At 51.6% G+C, this 21350-nt stretch overlaps 2 protein-coding genes across 9 annotated transcripts; both read left to right on the forward strand.

The window, feature by feature from the left end:
• Window positions 1-436: 436 nt before the first annotated feature.
• On the forward strand, window positions 437-14436 carry LOC105479262 (EPS8 signaling adaptor L3). Of its 8 annotated transcripts, none has more exons than XM_011737186.3 (19): window positions 438-550; window positions 2534-2588; window positions 2748-2812; window positions 4434-4592; window positions 4871-5020; window positions 5151-5206; window positions 5602-5744; window positions 5837-5952; window positions 6208-6325; window positions 6405-6466; window positions 6713-6787; window positions 7104-7252; window positions 11060-11141; window positions 11538-11572; window positions 12077-12275; window positions 12488-12616; window positions 12921-12994; window positions 13480-13664; window positions 13870-14436. In XM_011737186.3, the coding sequence occupies exons 2-19, from the start codon at window positions 2558-2560 to the stop codon at window positions 13947-13949; spliced, it is 1908 nt and encodes a 635-aa protein (XP_011735488.2). In that variant the 5' UTR covers window positions 438-550; window positions 2534-2557; the 3' UTR covers window positions 13950-14436. The 8 variants fall into 8 exon arrangements, with proteins under 8 accessions (XP_070954255.1, XP_011735488.2, XP_011735489.2 ...); XM_011737187.3 differs by having other exon boundaries at window positions 5605-5744; XM_011737191.3 differs by having other exon boundaries at window positions 440-550; window positions 13480-13612.
• Window positions 14437-17529: 3093 nt separating this feature from the next.
• On the forward strand, window positions 17530-21054 carry LOC105479264 (glutathione S-transferase mu 3). Its single transcript, XM_024792070.2, has 8 exons — window positions 17530-17800; window positions 18133-18208; window positions 18548-18612; window positions 19665-19746; window positions 19840-19940; window positions 20279-20374; window positions 20462-20572; window positions 20859-21054. Exons 1-8 carry the CDS (start codon window positions 17753-17755, stop codon window positions 20955-20957), a joined length of 678 nt encoding a protein of 225 aa, XP_024647838.1. The 5' UTR covers window positions 17530-17752; the 3' UTR covers window positions 20958-21054.
• The last annotated feature ends 296 nt before the right edge of the window (window positions 21055-21350 follow it).

Consider the following 21350-nt stretch of genomic DNA (forward strand, 5'->3'; position numbering starts at 1 on the left):
TGCTCACAGGCACCACCCAGGCACACAGGATCACACATCTATGGGTGCCACCCATGCACAGGCACAGCACACACACCAGCCCACAGCTTCCCCCAAGCCTGGAGTCCACCTCCTGCCAGCCTGTGCCCTCACCACAGAACCCAGACTCTGGGCCATGCATACTCTCTCCTTCTGGTCCCAGGCCCGTGCCTGATGCTGACCTGTTCCCCAGAGTAGGCACACAAAAGGCAGAGGGAAGAGGGGGCCACGCCCCAAGGCTAGAAGTGGGGAAACAGGGAAGCAGTAGCCTCTAGCTAAGCTGGGGACACCTGTCAGCACAGACACTGCCGCAGGTCCAGGTTGATGTTGAGTGGTTAGTGGCCAGGAGGCCTCCCCACCCGCCAGAGTCCAAAGAACACAGGCGTGGTTGCCTCTGTAACCTCATCAAAGGCAGGCTCTGCCTGTGGCCACTAGCAGAGAAGCTGCTGTCTTTCTGCCACCAGCACCGGACCACCTGCTCCAAGACCAGCCCCCTGGGAGAACCAGGCACCTGGTCTTCACTGGCACCCAGGTAAGGGCCTGGCCCCCAGGGAAGATCGGGGCCCAGCCCAGTCACAGGGGATCCCAGGGCAGGTGGGGGCAACTTAGTGGCTTCCCAGGCCAAGTCTCCAGCCTGTTCCCAGCTGCAGCCCAGGGGATCAAGCCCGAGGAGGGGCTTGGGACTCAGCAGCTGGCTGGTGGGCTGGAAAGCAGAGCAAGGTCCAGGTTCCGGAAGGACCTCTGGGATGCTTGCCCCAGGGTCTGTGAGGTGATGGCCTTCCCTGCTCCAAACCCCTACATCTAGGGCTTAAAGGGGGAAACTGGGCTGTCACAGCTCCCCTACCCCTAAGGGGCAAGGCAGGCCGAGCCAGCCCCCTCTTCCCTTCCTGGGGTAGGGAATCTTTGGAGGCAGCTGTTTCCCCACCTTGACCTACCTACCCACAGGGCCCTACAGGGCCCTACAGGGCCCACCCTGGTGCTGAGGGAGTGGGGAGTGGGGCTAACCAGGGCCAGACCTCACTTCCTCTTCTGCATGGAGAGCATGGAGAAGCAGGAAGTGTTACAATGGGGGTTGGGGGAGGCTGGGAAAGGGGAGCAGGCTTCTAGCCCAGCCTTACCCCTGGAGAGAAAAGCGGTCCTCTCAAACAAGGAAACCAGAGATCCAGCCGTCCCTTCCACATTCCCTTTATTGTTCACTGGCAGCTTATTTCCTTCAACACTGAGTCATCTTATCAGATCCTACGTCATTTTCACAATAGTCCTAATAAACAAGGGTGTGGGTTGCTCTCTTACATGTTACCCGGGGTATTCCAGTATCTCTGCACAGCTGAGGTGTACCATGAGGACCTGTGGATATCCACAAACCTCATTCAGATTAACACATACCCTTGACCTGCACAGACTAACTCCACTCCCAGCCGGCACACACACACCACATTTAATTCCACTCCATTTCAACATGTATGTTCTCTAGACTCCCTCCATGACTGCGCACAGCCCAGTGGCAGAGGCATGTTTACAAACCATTAAAACATGAAGCTTGCAATCAGACAGATCTGGGTTTGCTCTCTATTAAGCACTCATTTGTGACCTCAGGCCTGTTACCATCTTTGAGCCTCAGAGTCCTCATATGGTAAATGGGGAAAATACCAGTACATGCCTTGTGAGGTTGTTTTGAGGATTAGAGTGACTAAAGATAAAGCTGTTAAAACAGTGCTAGGCATACGGCACCAAGTAAGTGGACGGCAGTGAGGAGGAACTGATAGGATGCTGGTAAGGGGCTTGGCACCAGGCTCACAGCACCATGGTGGCTGATATGACTGTCGCTGCTGGAGAGAAATGTACAAGGTCCAGTGCAGCATTCCAGCGCAGCTGGAATTTAAAGGGTTGGGGCCAGGAGAGGACCTGGGCAGAGGATACAGAGTACAAAAAGCAAAGAGCCAGGAGGCCTGGGGAGACACTCGTGGAGGTCAGCTCACTGGCGAGTCCTGCAGTGCCATCGTAAGTACACACACGCATGCATGCAGTCTTCCCAGAGGGTCTACAGCTGAAGAGCCAGCATCAGTGTCCTCTCAGTTTGCAGAACTGTAACAGGGTTGAACAAGAGGGCCTACTCTGGCAGAGTCAGCTACAGAACCCTCAGCATCTTTCATACCCAGGCCTAAGATAGGATCTGAACGCAGGTCCCTATCCATCCAGGTTTCCTGGGCTCCTTGGCATGAGCTTTATTGGCCAAACAATGGGAGGTCTGAGCCTTCCCTGGGGCCCAGCCATGCTGTGGCCTCCCTGGCCCTCCCTTCCCTCAGCCTGGGGCCTCCAGGCCCAGCCAAGACGGAGGGCTCCTCAGTGGAGGACACTGGCTGCAGATGGCTCTGGAAAGGGGCCCTGGAGCCAGGGGCTTTGGGTCTGGTCCCAGAGGCCCCCAGTCAGAGCAATAGCAACTGTCCTGCCCTGCTGTGCCTGGTTCCCCTTTCCCCAGCTCTGAAGGCTGCCTCTGGTTCACTTTGGGTTCTAGGGAGCCGTCCTCAGCAGCGTCAACATGTCAAGGCCCAGCAGCAGAGCCATTTACTGTAAGCTCCTGGCAGGCCTGTCTCCCCTGCCCTCCCACTGAGCCCCCTGAACGTCCCATCCTCCACTCCCTCTTCCTCACAACAACTGCCCCCAGCAGTTGCCTGAGTCTCACCTCGCTCTTCTGCCTGCTTCCCACCCCTTGCTCTGTGCCCCTGTAGTGCACCGGAAGGAGTACTCCCAGAACCTCACCTCAGAGCCCACCCTCCTGCAGCACAGGGTGGAGGTGAGTACTTCTGCAGCCCTGGGCAGTGTCCAACTAAACCCAAGTGTTCCTGTGTGCCCACTGCCCTGCCAGAACATGGACACCTCACACAAGTCCCTGCCCTGGAAGCCAACAGCCTGTCCCAACCATGTCCCATGGATTCAGATCCAGCAAGCCTGCCAGAGCATCTGCTTAGTGTTGGGGAGTAGGAGGGGTGGTCGGAGTGGGCAAAGCAGGCCTGGCTGGAGGTTGAGCGGGTGGGTGTCCTGTCCCCAGACAGGAAGAAGTAGCAGCGGGATGGGATAGGAAGCACTCGCAACCACCCACCCACCTACCCTCACCTGTCTCCCAACTCCCTGCTGCCCGAGTCCCCAGGGCACTGCTCCATTGCCCAAGACCTTGCATGGCTGGAGGCGGGAGTGTGCGAGGTCTTTGGGCCCTGTGGAGGATTGAGATGGCCACTGTTGGAGAGGGGAGCCACGTGGGCCCAAGCCTCCAGGGTGAGTGTGAGCAGCTCCAAGGCTGCTCCAAGGCTAGAAAGGAGTCTCTGGCTCTGCCAGGGAGGATGACGCAGGCACTGCAAGATTTAGGTGCCTGAAGGGCTGTCGACACCAAGGTAAAGGCGAAGCACAGGCTACAAGGGCGTGGTGGGGAGAGCAGGCACAGGGTCAGGCTGGAGCTCTGGGGTAGAAGAGCTCCACTGTTAGGACTCCAGTGGAGAACAAGCAGGGAGGGAGCTGGGGAGATGGTCTGGAGGTCCCACAGGGCAGCAGAGGCAGGGCTCCCACAGCCAGCTGAGGAGAGGCCAGGAGGACTCAGCTTCTCTGTAAAGTGAAGGTTGAGAACAGGCTTACTTTAGGCCCAGCAGGCAGAGCAAGAGGAGACATGTTCAGGAGGATGGAGTTTGCTCACAATGCCAGGGTCCCCTGAACATGCTGGTAGTGTGAACACAGGGAGAGGAGCTGGGCCCTGGGCAGGGGTGGGGGTCAAGGGGCAGGAGGCAGGCTGCATCTTCCCCTCACAAGAAGCCTGGGTGGAAGGGGCCTTGTGAAGGCAATGTTTGACTGGGAGAAGGGAGGGGCTCCTAAAGGAAACTGGATAACAGCAAAAAACTCCTGAATGGTCAGCCTAGCAGTAGGCAAGGACTTGAGCAGAGACTGAGATCACAATGGATGTCTCCAGGCATGAACCAGGGAGAAAGAGACAGGAATTCTGGGTGAGTGAGGAGGAAGACTGGGCTGAGACTGAGTTCCCAAAGGGAACAAAGGAAGCCAGGGACAGAATCTGAGGGTCCTGTATCCCCTCCAGAGGAGCTATTTGTTGGGTGGCTGGATCGCACATCCACCACCACCCAGCTGCCTCACCTGGCCTGGACTAGTAAAGGCCATGCCTGTCCTTCCTCTAGAGTCTTCAAACCCCTCCTGCAGCCCCTCAGACTCAGACTTGGAGCCCCCATCCCTGGCCCCAGTGCTTCGACACCGGCCCTCACATTGGCCCTGGAAAGTTGCTTTATCTGAAGCCTAGAACCTCCCACCTCAAGGGGGCCGAGGACATGTCTTCTTCCTCTTCTGCTTTTCTCTACCCAGCATGCCTGTGGTCCCCCTCTCTGAGCTTTCTCCCAGTCCTGCCCCTCTCCCTGCAGCACTTGATGACATGCAAGCTGGGGAGTCAGAAAGTCCAGGGGCCCAAGGATGCCTTGCAGAAGCTGTTTGAGATGGATGCGCAGGGCCGGGTGTGGAGCCAAGACTTGATCCTTCAGGTCAGGGACGGCTGGCTGCAGCTGCTGGACATTGAGACCAAGGTCAGCCCTCCCAGCAAACCCAGCCATAGCCAGCGTGGGCTGTGGGGAAGCAAGCACTAGCTCTTGAACTCCACCCTCCATGCCCCAAAGGGCAGCCACCCTCCCCAAATACAACACACACCCAGGCCTAGGAAGAGACAGGGGACAGAGGCACAAGAGTCAGGTAGCTGACACCCCAGTCCCAAGTCACCAAAGGGCTAGGACGAGCTGGTCAGGAGCTCCCAGAAGCCACACCTGGCTCTTGGTGGCCTCACAATTGACCTCTCCACCTGGCCCAGGAGGAGCTGGACTCTTACCGCCTGAACAGCATCCAGGCCATGAATGTGGCGCTCAACACATGTTCCTACAACTCCATCCTGTCCATCACCGTGCAGGAGCCAGGCCTGCCAGGCACCAGCACTCTGCTCTTCCAGTGCCAGGAAGTGGGGGTGAGTGGTCAGGGGTGATTGGTCAGGGGTGGGGTTCATCAACTATCACCCCACCACACACACACACACACACACACACACACACACACACACACACACAAACTTAGCCTGCCTGACTGCTGCTTCCCAGGCAGAGCGACTGAGGACCAGCTTGCAGAAGGCTCTGGAGGAAGAGCTGGAGCAAAGGTAGGCAGTCTTGGCCCAGCCCACCTATGGGGTCTCCCAGCTCAGCCTCGAGGGCCAGACCCTGACCCCATATCTTGGGGGACCCAGAAGGTTGTGGCCCAACCAACCTGGGCCTGGACTGAGGAGGAGCCGGGACAGAGGTGGGCATAGGGAAGGAGCTGGGCCCAGGGGGCACTAGAGATTGTCCTCAGAGACTGAGATAGGACCCGAGAGGGCCCAGAGGGTAGGCAGATGAGGCAGGGTGGAGTCAGGGGTGGGTCCAGAAGGAGACCAGGGAGCAGGCGGTACGACTCCTGGAGAGAGGTGGTGGTGCCCCTGGGTCCTGGAGCAGAAGTGTGGGGAGGGCCTCTCTCCCAAGAACCTTGTCAAAGATGTGGCCCCTACCATGTCCTCAGCAGACCCCAACTTGGAGGCCTTCACCCAGGCCAGGACAGATGGAGGGGGCCTCCTATGGAAAGGCCACTCCCTCTGGAGCAGGCACTCTCTCTGGAGCGGGGGCTCCCTCCAGAACAGCCCCACCAGAGGACCCTAGAGCACAGTAAGTTTGAGGCATGGGGGCAGGTGGAGGAGAAAGTTTCGATAAAAAGTCAAAGATCTAAGATCTAGATCCATGGTCCCCTTACATTGCAGGCCTCCTGCCATCCCCAAGGCCCCTGCCACACTACCCCAGTGCCCGAGAACCAAGTGTCTTTACTCCGCCTCCTCCAAGGCGGCCCTCTTCCCCCGAGGACCCAGAGAGGGACGAGGTAACTGCAGGTGGTCTTGAGCTTGCTGAGGCTTTCTGGGCCTGGGAAAAGGAAGGACACAACCCTCCCTCTTTTTCTAGGAGGCCAGGGTCCCAGGATGGCCAGGGCCTGGGCCAGGAGGCCAGAGAAGCTTGTTTATACTCCAGGCCCGGCCTGAGGCTGGGGCTTGTGGTGGGGAGGGGTGCGGGAGGCATGTTGGGAGTTCTAGAGCAGGCCCAACTGCCCATTCAAGGCCATGCGTTGTTTGGGGCCCAGGAAGTGCTGAACCATGTCCTAAGGGACATTGAGCTGTTCATGGGAAAGCTGGAGAAGGTCCAGGCAAAGACCAGCAGGAAGAAGAAGAAATTTGGGAAAAAAAGCAAGGACCAGGGAGGTGAGTACTGAGGGCCAGGAGAGAGGAAGAAGGGTGTCTTGGGGTGATCTGTGGCCCACTGCCTTGCCCCTTCTCCCAGGTCTCACCCAGGCACAGTACATTGACTGCTTCCAGAAAATCAAGTACAGCTTCAACCTCCTGGTAGGTGGCTCCCCACAACTTCACCAGGCCTCTCCTCTTCCCCTTCCTCCCCACTAATCCTCTGCTGTCTGGACTCAACCATCCCAAGCCTTTTTCTTCTCCATCTACTCCCCCTAGAACCTCCCCTCCCCTCTTGGGACTTGTGGGAAGTGCCAGCCTTCTAGTCAAGGCATAAAACAATTATGGTGCCCTGGTGAAGATGGGGTGGAGTGAAGGGTGGTGACAGGCATTGCCCTGTGTCCCCAGGGAAGGCTGGCCACCTGGCTGCAGGAGACAAGTGCCCCTGAGCTCGTGCACATTCTCTTCAAATCCCTGAACTTCGTGAGTCAAGGGAGGACAGGGTGGTGAAGAGGCACAGGCTGAAGTCAAGAAGGAGTAGAGGGAGGAAAGGAGGCTGGTGGAGGGGGACGGGGGAGCAGGGGCCAGGGTGGAACCAGATGGGCTGGGGTCAGAGCCAAGGACGCCAAGGCTCCAAGGGAGACAGGAAGGAGCAGCAGGCCCAAGGCAGATGGAGACACTTGCAGGAATTAACATCCTACGATTGCAAAAGTGGGAAGCCAGGGACTCTGGGCCTTTCCCACCCACACTGGGCCCTGTGGGAGCCTAGGCTTCCTGACATTTTCCATCTCTCCCCTAGATCCTGGCCAAGTGCCCTGAGGCTGGCCTAGCAGCCCAAGTGATCTCACCCCTCCTCACCCCTAAAGCCATCAACCTGCTACAGTCCTGTCTAAGCCCACCTGAGAGTAACCTTTGGATGGGGTTGGGCCTGGCCTGGACCACTAGCCGGTGAGTGAAGACAAGGCCTGAACTGAATTGGGGGTCGGGCATGGAGGCATCAGGCAGGACATCAGAGGTGGCCAGGCTCTACGTTGCCACAAACCAGAAATATTTCAGAGCTACTTGGGGGACTCTACACAGAGCTCCCAACTTCTTATTTGGCTAAGTGCAAACAGTTTATTAACAAAAGAAAAGTGCACATTTGCCATCACCCACTACTGAAACATGTTATCTCAGAAAAAAGAACAGTTTTTCCCAAGAAAAGGGAGATGGCAACCTTCTACTAAAATATTTTCTCATTTTTGTCAAGGACAAAGTGAAAACTTTGTCTCAATCCAGCCCCAAATTTAAGAATTACTGACGTAAGAGATGCTGCAAATGTAATATCAGTAAGATTTGGCAACCAATGAGCCAGGGGTTAAGAAAGAAAGAGATACTCCCTGCAGGGGTAACTGTGAGATGGGCAGCTGGACAAAAAAGCCAAAGGAGGCCAGTGCGGTGGCTCATGCCTGTAATCCCAGCACTCTGGGAGGCTGAGGTGGGCGGATCACCTGAGGTCAGGAGTTCGAGACCATCCTGGCCAACATGGTGAAACCCCGTCTCTACCAAATATACAAAATTAGCTGGGTGTAGTGGTGCACGCTTGTAAACCCAGCTACTTGGGAGGCTGAGGCAGGGGAATCACTTGAACCCAGGAGGCGGAGGTTGCAGTGAGCTGAGATCGCCCCGCCGCACTCCAGCCTGGGCAACAGGAGGGAAACTCCATCTCAAAAAACAAAACAAAACAAAAAGTCAAACGGATGAGAGCCAGGGGAGTGGGAGGAACCAGCTTGGGCACGCTGATCTGAGGCATCCTTGGAACATTCCGCAGAGGCCTGGTGGCTGGGCAGCTGAGAGGGGATGCACGGAAGTGATGGCTGGAGGCACAGCTACTGGGGAGCACTCCAGAGGGAGCCCCTGAACGTACCTTGACAAGCATAGTTTGTTCTATTCCATGAAAGAAGAGGCAAGGGCCTTGGCAAACTTCTACATGGCGAATGCAAAAAGGGTTAAGAAGGCAGAAGAGTTAAGGAGAACCTGAAGAGCAGAGGGATGAAAACCAAGAGAAAAAGCTTTAGAAAAGCAGAAAAGCCAACAAGGAAATGAATTTTCCTTGGAGTTATTTGCCTAATAACCACTTTTATTTTGTTTGAGACAAGATCTCGTTCTGCCACTCAGGCTGGAGTGCAGTGGCGTGATGGTCTCATCTCACTGCAGCCTCCACCTCCTGGCTCCAGCAATCCTCCTACCTCACCTTCTTGAATAGCTAGGACCACAGTGTGCCACCTGTGTGCCACCACCATGTCTGTCTATTTTTTGTATTTTTTTATAGAGATGGGGTTTCGCCATGTTGCCCAGGCTGGTCTTGAACTCCTGAGCTCAAGGGATCCCCTCACCTCAGCTTCCCAAAATGCTGAGATTACAGGCATGAGCCACCGCACTCCACCATGACCAGTTCTTTTCAATTCAGCCCCATTTACAAAATTTTGTGTCCAGTTTGTCTGAAGACATGAATTATAGTTCAAAACTATCTGTTTTTCATTATGGTATAATATACATAGCATGAAATTAACCATTTTTATCATTTTAACCATTTTAAGTGTATAATTCAATGGCATTACGTTCATTAACAATGTGTGCTACCAACACCATTATCTACAGTACTTTAAGAACTTTTTCATCATCCCAAACAGAAATTCTGTACCCATTAAATAATAATTCCCCATTACCCACTCCTCAGCCCTTGGAAACCTCTATTCTACTTTCTGTCTCTATGAGAAATATGTTGCCTGTTCTAGGAACCTCATATAAGTGAAATCAGACAATATTCGTCCTGCCGTATGTGGCTTGTTTCACTTAAAATAATGTCTTCACGATTCTTCCATGTTGTAGTATCTATCAGAACTGCCTTCCTCTTTATAGCTGAATAATACCCCGTTGTTATGAATATGACACATTTTGTTTATTCATTCATCTGTTGATGGACACGTGGGTTGTTTCCACCCATAACAATCTATTTTTATGCACCCTCTGTGCAGTCACTAAAATGAAATTACTTATCAGTTCTGGACCTCCCATCTCATACCAGTGTTCCCTTGTCCAAAACCCTGGGACTAAGAGTACCTGAATAAGCCAGTCTCACAGCTCTTGGGGCTGTGCTGGGCTCCCACTGTCTGTGGGAATAGCTCTGGTATCTGTCTAGCACTAGCAGGAGAGGAAAACAGAAGTTCTACAATAGACTCAAATAAGAGGGCCTCAAATTCCTTCATTCAGCCACTTTAACATTGAATAATCATGTCGAACACACCATTTTGTATTTCAAAACCCAGCCTTACTTCTACAATTTCAGTCCTTATAAAAACAGATTAGCACATATAATTTTTCAAATACCCACAAAGATGCAAAACAACTTCAGTATTCATAAAATGATGTACAATTGATAAATACTTCTAAATGTAATATTAAGTCAGATGTGCCCTTAGATGTTTTCTAATTTCTTAACATAACCAGAAATAAATGAAAGAAATATAGAAAATAGAATACCTAAAGATATGTAAAAACCCTCAAAAGAGTTCAATTTCAGGCAAATTATATTTAGATAACTTGATTTTTGGCAAATTGACCCAAAGCTATAAGTAACACTAAATGTTGTGGTCATCCAGAAGAACAGAGACCATACAAGGCCATTGGATTTGGCAATCAGGATTTTAAATGGACTAGTTTCAATAAAGTAATGGCAGAAGTAGAAACCAGGTTGCAGGAATAATGAAAGAAACAGAGATAAGAATATATAGGCAGAGGATATAGGCATATTCTCAAAAAACTTGGTAAGAAGAAAGTAATAGGATGACAGCTTATAAGGAGTAGTATTAGGGTCAAGACCCAAGCATGTTTCTAAGGCACAGAAGGAACCAATTAAAAAGATTCAGACGAGGGAATCTTTCCTTTGTTCCCATTGAATAAACACTTAATAGCTGCCTCCTGTGTATCAGCCACTGTACTAGGGGTACAGCCCCCAAGGAGATCTATATATAGTAAGAAACAAAGAGAAAAGAATCATGAGCAATGCAGTGTGAGAAGAGCAATAACCCAGGGATGTACCAAGTTCAGCAGAATATTTACTTCTGCCCCAGTGAAGCAAGGAAGGGAACTTCTTCAAGGAAATGAATGGGCATTTCCTGGACAGACAAAAGGAAAATATTCCAAGCACGGCAAGCCTGAAGGCCACAAACAGCATGGTTCCTCCTGGGCCCTGTGCAGTGGGAGAGGGGGAGGCTGAGAGGCAAGGACCAGCCCATCCCAGAGTCAACGGGAGCAGCTCAGCTGCAGTCTACTTACAAGGTGGAAATCCACAAACAATTTAGCTAGAAAGAAAAGGATCTGCTGCCAGGAAACTAAAAACAGCCTAGAAAAATACTGCACAAGCCCCCTGGGGTGTTGACCAGCCCAAAAGCTCTTGTAGTTCCACTACTTCAATCCAAACGCCCAATCAGGACAATGAAGCGTCCATCATGTTCTTACGGAGGTGGTGTATCTTTACCTCACGGGCAGAGGTGAGGCTGGCCCCCAGACACCTGCTCTGTGGGATGTGTCCAGGCTTAGCTGTTTGCTCCTTTGTGGGTGTCGGGGCCTTTCATCTGTGCACATGGACCATGTCACCTATTAGCCAAAAGATTCCTGAGGCTAGGCCCTGTCATCCCCTCCCTCTCCACATCCCACAGCCTGGCATCAGAGTTCACAGAGTGGATGTGAACTCAGCTTTGTTTCTCTCTTCAGGGCCGACTGGACAGGCGATGAGCCGCTGCCCTACCAACCCACATTTTCAGATGACTGGCAACTTCCTGAGCCCTCCAGCCAAGTAAGGGGAGCTTGGCACAGAGCCCTACCCACAGCCCTAGTCCCTGGCTAGTTTCTGCCCTCCCCATCCAAACCATGGTCACACAACTAGTGTGACCTAACACTGGCAAGCCAGCAAATTCCATGGAAACCCAAAAGTCACCACCAGACTACAAACAGGAGATATTTGGGGAGACTCTCAGGGCTGGGACATAGGCTCAATTTCTGAGGCCCCATCTCCAAGTGGTGGGTGGGTGGGTTCATGTGGGCACCTGTATCTGTACACTGGGGGAGACAGGAAAAGGGACAGGAGGCAGCTGTGTGTGAGCTGCTTATGCCTGTGGTCAGATACCCCAGCTCCCTCCCACCATGCTGGCTGCCTCCTGCTCTTACTCACTCCCTGTTCTGTCCCTTACAGGCACCCTTAGGATACCAGGCCCCTGTTTCCCTTCGGTATGCTTTGGGCTAAGTAGGGACCGTGTGGTCCTGGGGAGGGAGGGACAGGGCTGTTCCTTTGGATCTCTGGCTCTCTACATCTCAAGAGAGCCAACAGGGTCTCTTTTAGCCAGACAAACATGTACAAGGACATCCCTCTCCTACCTTGGGGGAAAATCAGTGTTCTACCCTCCTAGGCTCCCATAGCTTCTTCGCATGAGACTACCCACACATGTTTCTGATCTCCCAAACTCAAGTATAAAGTGCTTAGGGCAGAGCTCAGATGTAGAAAATTCCACTCCCGGAAATGTCTTCAGAAATCAATGACATTTCAGACCCCTCCTGCCGTCAGAAAGCCCCGCTCCAAGCCCCACCTAACATTGACCTGCCAGCAAACTCTAAAGAAACCCAAAAGTCACCATCAGACTGCAGGCAGGAGATACCTGGGGGGACTCTCAGGGCTGGGACATAGGCTCAATTTCTGAGGCCCCATTCTCCAGCCATCCTGACTCTGTTTCTTAGGAGGGGAAGTCATAGGTTAGGGAGCACCTCACACTTTCCTCAGGAGAAGACACACAACGATGACCCTCAGCCTGGGGACCCCAACTCCAGACCCTCCAGCCCCAAACCTGTCCAGTCAGCCCTGAAAATGCAAGTCTTGTATGAGTTTGAAGCTAGGAACCCACGGGAACTGACTGTGGTCCAGGGAGAAGAGCTGGAGGTGAGGCCTGGGCCAGAGGCTAGAAAAGGAGGTGGTGGTTAGTGGGAGCTACAGGCAGCCAAGGGTGGGTGGTCCAGGGAGGGGGCTGCCAAGGTGGGTGGCCTAGAGAGGGAGAAGGAGGGTAGGAAAGGGCCGGAGGGAGAAAGCCTTGTGTGGGGAGGGCAGGCTGGCTGGACAGAGGCTCAGGGGACTGAGGTGGTGACTCTTGGCAGGTTCTGGACCATAGCAAGCGGTGGTGGCTGGTGAAGAACGAAGCAGGACAGAGCGGCTACATTCCCAGCAACATCCTGGAGCCCCTGCAGTCGGGGACCTCTGGGACCCAGGACCGGTCACCCTCTCGGGTACTACCCAGCCTGGACTATCCAGAGCCCTAAGTCCTGAGTTGGAGGTGGGGGTGAGGAGGATTCAGTGGCAAGTGGAGGAGATAGTCTTGGTTTGATTTAGACCGTATTATTGCATGCTTAGTGTGTGCCAACTTTATCATGGGGCCAGAGCAGAGAATAAGACCAGCTCCCCGCCAGACCAGAAAGCCACAGAGTAAGAGAAGTGATTTGATGGGAACCTAGAGAAGGGACCCAGATGTTAGGGGCTATGGTTGACTGTGAGATGAGATGGACTCTGACCCCTGGTTCCCCCTGATTCTAGGTTCCAATGCTTCGACTTAGCTCGAGGCCTGAAGAGGTCACAGCCTGGCTGCAGGCAGAGAACTTCTCCGTTGTGTGAGTGCCTGGCCCTACCGGATGTGGAGGGAGAAACTTTATAAAGGGCTAACCAAGGAAACCCAGAGACCCAGAACAAACAACCTGGCCTACATTGTACATGACCCCGATCCAGCACTGTCTCTGCTGAGTTAGAGGACAGAGCAGAGGCGTGTTCAAGCCTACATTAGAGATTAAGTGGGGAACCCTGCTGTGGCAAAGGCAGCAAGGATCAGGGGAGTGGACTCAGGAAGAACCCCAGCTGCCAGCTCAGTCGCCCCTCCCCAGCCAGAAGATTCTCTCCCAGAGCACTTCTTTCAAGCCTGGAAGTTCTGAAATTGGCTAAAGCCAAATGCTGACTTTACTCCTTCACTCCCAGACAGCCTACTCCATGAATTTTTCTGTAACCCCAACCTCCAAGCCCAAAGAGCCCATTTTCTACCCAAATGCTCAGGCCTAGAGTGCTTCCAGTGCACCACTGATGGCTTTTGCTGTTTCGTTCACAGCACGGTGAGGACACTTGGGTCCCTGACGGGGAGCCAGCTACTTCACATGAGACCTGGGGAGCTACAGATGCTATGTCCACAGGAGGCCCCAAGAATCCTGTCCCGGCTGGAGGCTGTCAGAAGGATGCTGGGGGTGAGGACACCCTGGGGTCCTGACACCCATCGGGACTGTCTGGTGCTCCTGGGTGAGAGAGAGTGCGAAGTTGACAAGCCTGCCGGCCCAGCCCTGGGGCAGAACTGAGTGTGGCGGGTGCTGGGCACAGGATATTCCCCCAGGGGCTTAGCTTCATGCATTCAGGCTTACCTTGAGGTTCCAAGCTTATTGGTGGCATAAGCTCTGCAGATCCCTCACCTGCCACCAGCCTCATCTGAATCTTTTTCTTTCCTCAGATAAGCCCTTAGGCACCAGCTTAGACACCTCCAAGAACCAGGCCCTGCTGATGCAAGATGGCAGATCTGATACCCATTAGAGCCCCGAGAATTCCTCTTCTGGATCCCAGTTTGCAGCAAACCCCACGCCCCAGCTCACACAGTGAAAACAATGGACAGGCCCAGAGGCTGAAGCAAACCGTGCCTATTCTGGCTGTGTTGGAGTCTCCCCAGTAACCACCTATTTATTTTATCTCTTTCCCAAACCTGGAGCATTTATGCCTAGGCTTGTCAAGAATCTGTTCAGTCCCTCTCCTTCTCAATAAAAGCATCTTCAAGCTTGTCATGTGCCTCCCTCACGGCTTCTTCTGGGCCTGAGGGAGACCAAAGGCAGGGAGGCAGGAAGGGCTGGAACACTTGGCATGAAAACAGCAGCAAGCCTACATCCATCACTGAGCCAGATTGTTTGAATGTGAGTGGACATTCACACAGCAACCTGGAGCTGGGAATCAGAATTTGAGAATCATGGTCCAAGCTCTCCTGACTCTCTTTCCAAACAAACTCCAAAATAAAGCTATGCTCACCATCTTTTTCGTACACGCGTCTCTCAGTATATTCCAAGGCACCCAGCACAGCTGCAGGCACACCACTTCACAGTAGCAAAGAGCACAAGGATCGACAGCTGTGGGCTTTGGTCAGTTGCACCAGCTGGCTGGGTGAACTCCAGCAAGTCATTCCACTCTTTGGGACCCTGTTTTCTCAAGGGTTAAGCAAAGAATCTGGACTGTCCATAGCTTTGTATATCTTTTAGTAAAAGTAGCTTTCTTTAATTTCAAAGGAGTCCCCTCTCTACATACCAGTAGCTATACTTCTATTAATTTAGTCAACAGATAAGGCCCAATGTACTTATGGATTTGAGGGTTCTTAAGATGTTCCCTTAAATCTCTCTTAGCTGAATTTGTCCATGACCCTAACATTGTCTGGGCCCCAGACTGCCCTATTTTTAGACTGCCTATGTCATTCCCTTAAGTTCCTGGCCTCAGAAAATCATCTCTCATAGCTGTTAACAGAATAGGAAAGCAACAATTTTCCCTCACAAAAGAGAGAAAAGGTGAGACCCTTTGGGTGTGACTTGTCAAGGGCAAAAGTTACCCAGAAAAGTTAATTTCTTGGGATGAGGGAGGAGGTATTAACCCATCACCCTCCATTGCCTCCCAGAGCTAAAGGAGCCTAGAAGCAGGGAAACTGTTCATGACCAGAAAAAAGTCTTTTCACCTGGTGTTCCCCAGACTTCCCAAGAAGACTGCCTTGCAGCAAGAGGCTGTTTAGATGGCCAAGTGCAGGGAAACTAGCACCAACTGTGTTATTAGACAGATCTAGGTTTGAATCCCAGACCATCTGTGGGACCTCAAGCTTAGAGGAGCAACTCCCCTAACCGCTCCAGGAAGTTTCTTCTAGAAAATGGGCGTAACACCTACTTCCTAAAGTTGTTGTGCAGCTTAAATTGGAATAAATTAGCTAACATACGTAAACACTTAGATATTGCCTGGCATATGATAGGTACTCAATAAACGCTAATCTTAAACCTCAGGTGAATTTGTGACTGGCCTTTTGCTTTCTTGGGAATGAGAGACACAGGCATTATAAATTTCACCTGTCCCTGTGGTTTGTACTCTTTTCCTTTCTTCTGTTTAGCAAAATGCCCTTTTTAAAAGTCCCAAACTTGCTTCAGTTGAACTGATGGGCAAATGTGATTTCCCACACCCAAGCTAGGGGATCTAGGAGCTCAGAGTGCCCTGAGGGCTGTGCTGTGGAGGCCTGGCCAGAACCCTCAGAGCTGCTCAGGACTCCTTCCTCTGTCACTCCTCCACAGTCAACTAGAACCCGATCTCTCCCGAGTTGACCCTGCTGCAAATCTGTGCCCCGTTTCATTTGCATGGGCCCTGCTGAAATTCAGAAGCTTAGTTCTTCCCATGACTATAGGGGCCTCCTGCAGGTCTCTTGCTCTGTCAAGGTCAAAACCCCTACTTTCCTAAATTCAACCATTGATTCTCCATCTTCATCTTACTTGATCAGCCACACTTGACACAGTTGATCACTTCTCCCTTTAAACATCTTCACTTGGCTTCCGAGGCCCTTTGTTTTCCTCCTACCTCCCTGGCGATTCCTTTTCAGACTACTTTGCTGGTTCGCTCTCATTTTTCCCTAATCTTTACATGTTGATATGCCAGAGCACCTCAAACCCTTAGACCTCATCTCTGCTACTCGCGCTCCCATGGTGATCTCATTTAGTCTCTGGTTTCAAACGCAATCTACAGAGTGATCACTCCTGTACTTGGTGTTTCCCTTTTCCTGGAGTTCTCCCTGCCTCCTGCAGGTAGGAAGTGATTCAAGATAAGAGATGGAGAGAGCTCTTCTGGCCAGGATAGAGGGTGATTCTGAGAAGGCTTCAAGGAATAGGTGAGCTTTTGAGCAAGGCTACTTGAGGAAGGGTAGGCCGTGGACATTAGGGTGCAGGCAGGAGCAGAGCAAACATGCTTGTAAAACGAACAGCAATTATTCTGTTTTATATTTATATCAGCCCATGGTGGCCCCTACAGCAGAGTGGCTTGATCTCTCACCTCCTTCAGGTCTTTGTTTAAAGATTAACTTCTTCATGAGGCCTTCTATGAACATATCCTTTAAAAACACAAATCCCCTTCCTGCTAGGACTCCCCCAATTCCCACCCTGAGACCCCCCTCTTCTCGATTTTATTTCTCTCTATAGGATGTGTATCACCATCGGACTTACTAGATATTTACTATATATTAGTTTATTTATTCCCCATTAGAATGTAAACTTCCTGAGGGCAGGGATTTTGTCTGTTGAGTTCAATTCTGTATCCCCAGTACCTAAAACAGTGTCTGTCCATAACGGGCATGTTAAACATTGTTGGACAGATGAATGAGTGAATGAAAAATGGTAGTACCTTTCTTCCTCCAGTCCATGCTACACAAAGGGGCAAGATTAATTTCCCTAAATGCGTGAGCATTAGGAAGTGGGAGGGGTTGGAGAAGGAGGAAATTATAATAAGGAAACCATAAACTACTTAAGCCCATGAAACAAAGGTAGGAAACATTCAAGATAAGAGACCTCTTCTGGCCAGCATAGAGGTTGGTTCTGAGAAGACTTCAAGGAGAAGGCAGACATTTGAGCAAGGCTGCTGAGGAAGGATAGGCTGTGGATATTAGGCTGCAGGCAGGAGGATCACAGGGCAAACACTCCAAGGCGGGAAATGCAAGTGTGTGTAGAAGGAACAGCAAGCATTTTTGGGTTGGGCGGGCTTATGAAGTTGTGACGGGCTGACGGCGAGATAGGACTGGAAAAGCACGTTGGGGTCAGGTTGCAGAGGTCCTTGACTGACAGAGAGGGGAGCTTGGTCTGTGGGGAATCCTCTGCTCTGTGTGGTCAGAGGCTGGTCCGACTCTCCCGCCTTGCCCCAGTCTCCCTATCCCACATTCCAGCCCCGGCTGGCTCGGTAAAAACGGCGCGAATCTCGCTCTCCCTGGGTAACTAGGGTCCCAACTGCCTGGCTAGTGTTGCTTTTCGCGTCTTCACTGACACCATTAATGAATGAAGTCTGGCTCCCACCCGTGGGGAAGGGAGGAGCCTCAACCTCCGGTCCGCTTGCTCGCCTGCAGCGCTCCAGCCCGTGTCCCGCCTCGGCTTGCGAGGCCCTGAACCCCAACCCCGACAGAAGTCGCGCCTGCGCACGGCCCTGTGGAGCCGCGGAGGGAGGGGACCGAGAACCGGGCGGAGGCGGAGTCAGGACGCCAGCGCGTGGGCCCCGCCCCCTTATGTCGGGTATAAAGCCCCTCCCGCTCACGGTTTCTCCAGTCCGCCAAGGCTCGGAAACCCTTCACCATGTCGTGCGAGTCGTCTATGGTTTTGGGGTACTGGGATATTCGTGGGGTGAGTGCCGTCTCAACGGTAGAGCCGCTCGGTGAAAGAGACGGACGCGGAGACGGCGGGTCTCTGGGTTCGCGGTCTCCAGTAGGAGCAGCTCTACGCGGGAGCATTTTCGAGCTGCCGAGCCACAGACGTCGACCCCTGCCCAGCCTCTGGGATGGCGGGCCCTGTGGGGAGGGGCAGAGGAGACCACGCCGGGGCCGGGCTTGGGGGGCAGCTTAACCACCGCCCCGGCAGGATGCAGGGGCTCGGCAGCCCCGGAGCCGGGGACGTTAGCGGGCGGGCGTTGGGAGTGGGTGGGAGCTGCGCAGTCGCTGAACCGCTGTTTCCCCCAGCTGGCGCACGCCATCCGCCTGCTCCTGGAGTTCACGGATACCTCCTATGAGGAGAAACGATACACGTGTGGGGAAGGTAATGCCGCTCTGCGTGCCCTTGTAGCCAAGCTGGCCCTCCACCTGCCCAGGTCTTCTTAGGCCCAGAGGGTGGTGGCATCGCGCCAAGGCCGGGTGGGACGTCTGCCCCAGTCTGGATGGATAGCGACACATCCTTTATCTGGAACTCGGAGTTCTCTCTTTAACATAGCCCAACCGCATCTTAATGCTTAACCAAATAGGGCTCAGAGGCTCAATGGTTATGCGTTTGGGGCCCGGGAATTTGAGGTATTGGGACCAAGTCATTTCTTTAGATCTTTCGCTCTTGTCAGGTGAGGTATTAAGGAGGTTGGGTCCCACTTAATTCTGTCTCTTACAGCTCCTGACTATGATCGAAGCCAATGGCTGGATGTGAAATTCAAGCTGGACCTGGACTTTCCTAATGTAAGTGGCTTTAGTAGAGGTGGCGGGCAGAAGGGAAAGCCTTCAAGTGTATCCATCCTTGCCTCTTTCCTGCCTGGTACAGAAGGATGCAAAATAGGGGATCTTAACCTGGATAGAATAAATAGAATTCAGGGGTCCTTCAACTGGATGGATATGTATTTTCATTCCCATTAACCACTAGCAACAGTGATTTCCTTTTATTGTGAAGAGAGACAATAAGTGACATTGGTTATTAGCCATGTCTGTCACTTTGTCACTAGTAGAAATCAGGTATTTTCTTTTTTGTGTGTTTTTTGTTCTTTTGTTTTGAGACAGGGTCTCTGTTGCTTAGGCTGGAGTGCAGTGGCACAATCGCAGCTCACTGCAGCCTCAACCTCCCAGGCTCAAGCAGTCCTCCCACCTCAGCCTCCCAAGGAGCTGGGACTACAGGCACAGGCCACCATGCCCAGCTAATTTTCGTATTTTTGTTAGAGATGGGGTTTTGCCATGTTACCCAGGCCGATCCTGAACTCCTGGGCTCAAACAATCCTCCCACCTTGGCCTTCCAAAGTGTTGGGATTATAGGCGTGAGCCACTGTGCCCAGCCTGAAATCAGGTAGTTTTATATTCTATTAAATGCATTGCAGATATTTTAAGTGATATTTATATACGTGTAAATAAATATATACATATGTTATTTACTTTGAGACTATGTTAGTCATTACATCTGCTTACTATTTAATGCATTAATAGGCATATTACACTATTTGAATTTTTTAAAATATTTTTTGGTTGTGTAAATAATCTATTTTGCTTCATGCTTTTAACAACTTTATTCTGAGAAAAGGTCCATGGCATGCACATACACCCACACATACACACACTGATTTAAGAACCCCTGTCTAGAATCTCGTGGACCCAGTTGCTGCCTTCTACTTATTTTCTTTTTTCTCCTAATGCAGCATCTTCTCTTTCTTGTTCACTGCCCTGCAAGTATTCTTTTCCCCAGGAGAGAGAGGTAGGGAGTCAAGAGAGAGGTAGGTTGTTCATCTGGCCTGTCCTTTTCCTTTCAGCTGCCCTACCTCATGGATGGGAAGAACAAGATCACCCAGAGCAATGCCATCTTGCGCTACATCGCTCGCAAGCACAACATGTGTGAGTAGGGTAGGGCTGGGGAGGGACCCCAGGCTGGTAGTTTGTCTGAGAGTAGACAATGCCAAGGGTGATTTGTTATCATTTGGCCTACAGGTGGTGAGACTGAGGAAGAAAAGATTCGAGTGGACATCATAGAGAACCAAGTAATGGATTTCCGCACACAACTGATAAGGCTGTGTTACAGCTCTGATCACGTGAGTTTCTTTAGCACACATCTGCTGAATGGAGTATCAGAAAAAGGGGTATTTAGGAACCCAAGGGTTATCTCTGTTTCATTCTGCTGCTGCTACCTTCCCACCAACCCAGATTATTAGAATAAGAAACAGAACTTATAATTTTTGGTTTGTTTTGTCAGGTAATTCCGGTTCTGGTGCCTCTTCTTTCCAAACTCCTCCTTCCCACCCTGCCATCCTCAAGTGAAGGCAATGAGAAGCCACCTAGAGAAGGGGCTACTGAATGTCCATCACTGGCCTGTGCCCTGATTAACTACAAAAGTGATCACCACTATTCTCATTCTGTTTTTTCCTCTTAGGAAAAACTGAAGCCTCAGTACTTGGAAGAGCTACCTGGACAACTGAAACAATTCTCCGTGTTTCTGGGGAAATTCTCATGGTTTGCAGGGGAAAAGGTAGGAAGAAGGGAAAAGAAGAGCATACCTTCTATCTCTGCAGGCTACTACTCCTCAGATCCAAGCATCTTATTGCTTTTCTTCTAGCTCACCTTTGTGGATTTTCTCACCTATGATATCTTGGATCAGAACCGTATATTTGAGCCCAAGTGCCTGGATGAGTTCCCAAACCTGAAGGCTTTTATGTGCCGTTTTGAGGTGATGTTTCCTGCACCTTTCTCTTATAAAAACACTCACAGGCTTCCCTGGGCCCTGTAGGATCCCGTTGTGGTGGATTCTTGCCTGGCTTTTGCCTAAAGGGATCAATGGTTGGACACCTCTAGACCTTTAAGTCTTGGGAAAAGCCTGACTTCTACACCTTGAAGGCACTGTCTACAAAAAGTGGAGGAGGTAGACATAGGCAACATGTGAAGGTTGCTGTTTTGGTATGCATCTGTTGGACTGGATTGGGGTCTTTATAAGATTTGGTGTATTTTCCTTTCAGGCTTTGGAGAAAATCGCTGCCTATATACAGTCTGATCAGTTCTTCAAGATGCCCATCAACAACAAGATGGCCCAGTGGGGCAACAAGCCTGTATGCTGAGCAGGAGGTAGACTTGCAGAGCTTGTTTTGTTTCATCCTGTCCCTTAAGGGGTCAGCACTCTTTCTTTGCTCTTTTCAATAAATAGCATTTAGGTTACTGGTGTCCAGCTGAATTTCTCTTGGGTATAAAGGCTAAAAGGGAAAAAGAATATGTGGAGAATCATCAAGATATGAATTGAATCACTGCAACACTGGCATCCCCCTACTCCCCAACTGAGTTCAAGCACTGTAGGTTCATGCCCAAGCCTTGAGAGTGGGTACTAGAAAAAGAGATTGCACAGTTGGAGAGAGCAGGTATGTTAAATGGGACTGGAGTCCCTGTGAAGACTGGGTGAAGTAAAACTGTGGTACTGATGGACTTAACTGGAGTTCAAAAACCGTCCTGTGTACACA

Source organism: Macaca nemestrina, chromosome 1, assembly GCF_043159975.1.
Source record: "Macaca nemestrina isolate mMacNem1 chromosome 1, mMacNem.hap1, whole genome shotgun sequence".
Taxonomy (NCBI): domain Eukaryota; kingdom Metazoa; phylum Chordata; class Mammalia; order Primates; family Cercopithecidae; genus Macaca; species Macaca nemestrina.

Bases quoted from the DNA above. Each gene is read 5' to 3' on its own strand.
- LOC105479262 (XM_011737186.3), top strand. From the start codon at position 2,558: ATGTCAAGGCCCAGCAGCAGAGCCATTTACT. The intron at 5,953-6,207 runs GTAACTGCAGGT...TTTGGGGCCCAG, and splicing joins AGGACCCAGAGAGGGACGAG to GAAGTGCTGAACCATGTCCT. The intron at 12,276-12,487 runs GTGAGGCCTGGG...GACTCTTGGCAG, and splicing joins TCCAGGGAGAAGAGCTGGAG to GTTCTGGACCATAGCAAGCG.
- LOC105479264 (XM_024792070.2), top strand. From the start codon at position 17,753: ATGTCGTGCGAGTCGTCTATGGTTTTGGGGTACTGGGATATTCGTGGG. The intron at 18,209-18,547 runs GTAATGCCGCTC...TGTCTCTTACAG, and splicing joins ACGATACACGTGTGGGGAAG to CTCCTGACTATGATCGAAGC. The intron at 18,613-19,664 runs GTAAGTGGCTTT...TTTTCCTTTCAG, and splicing joins TGGACCTGGACTTTCCTAAT to CTGCCCTACCTCATGGATGG.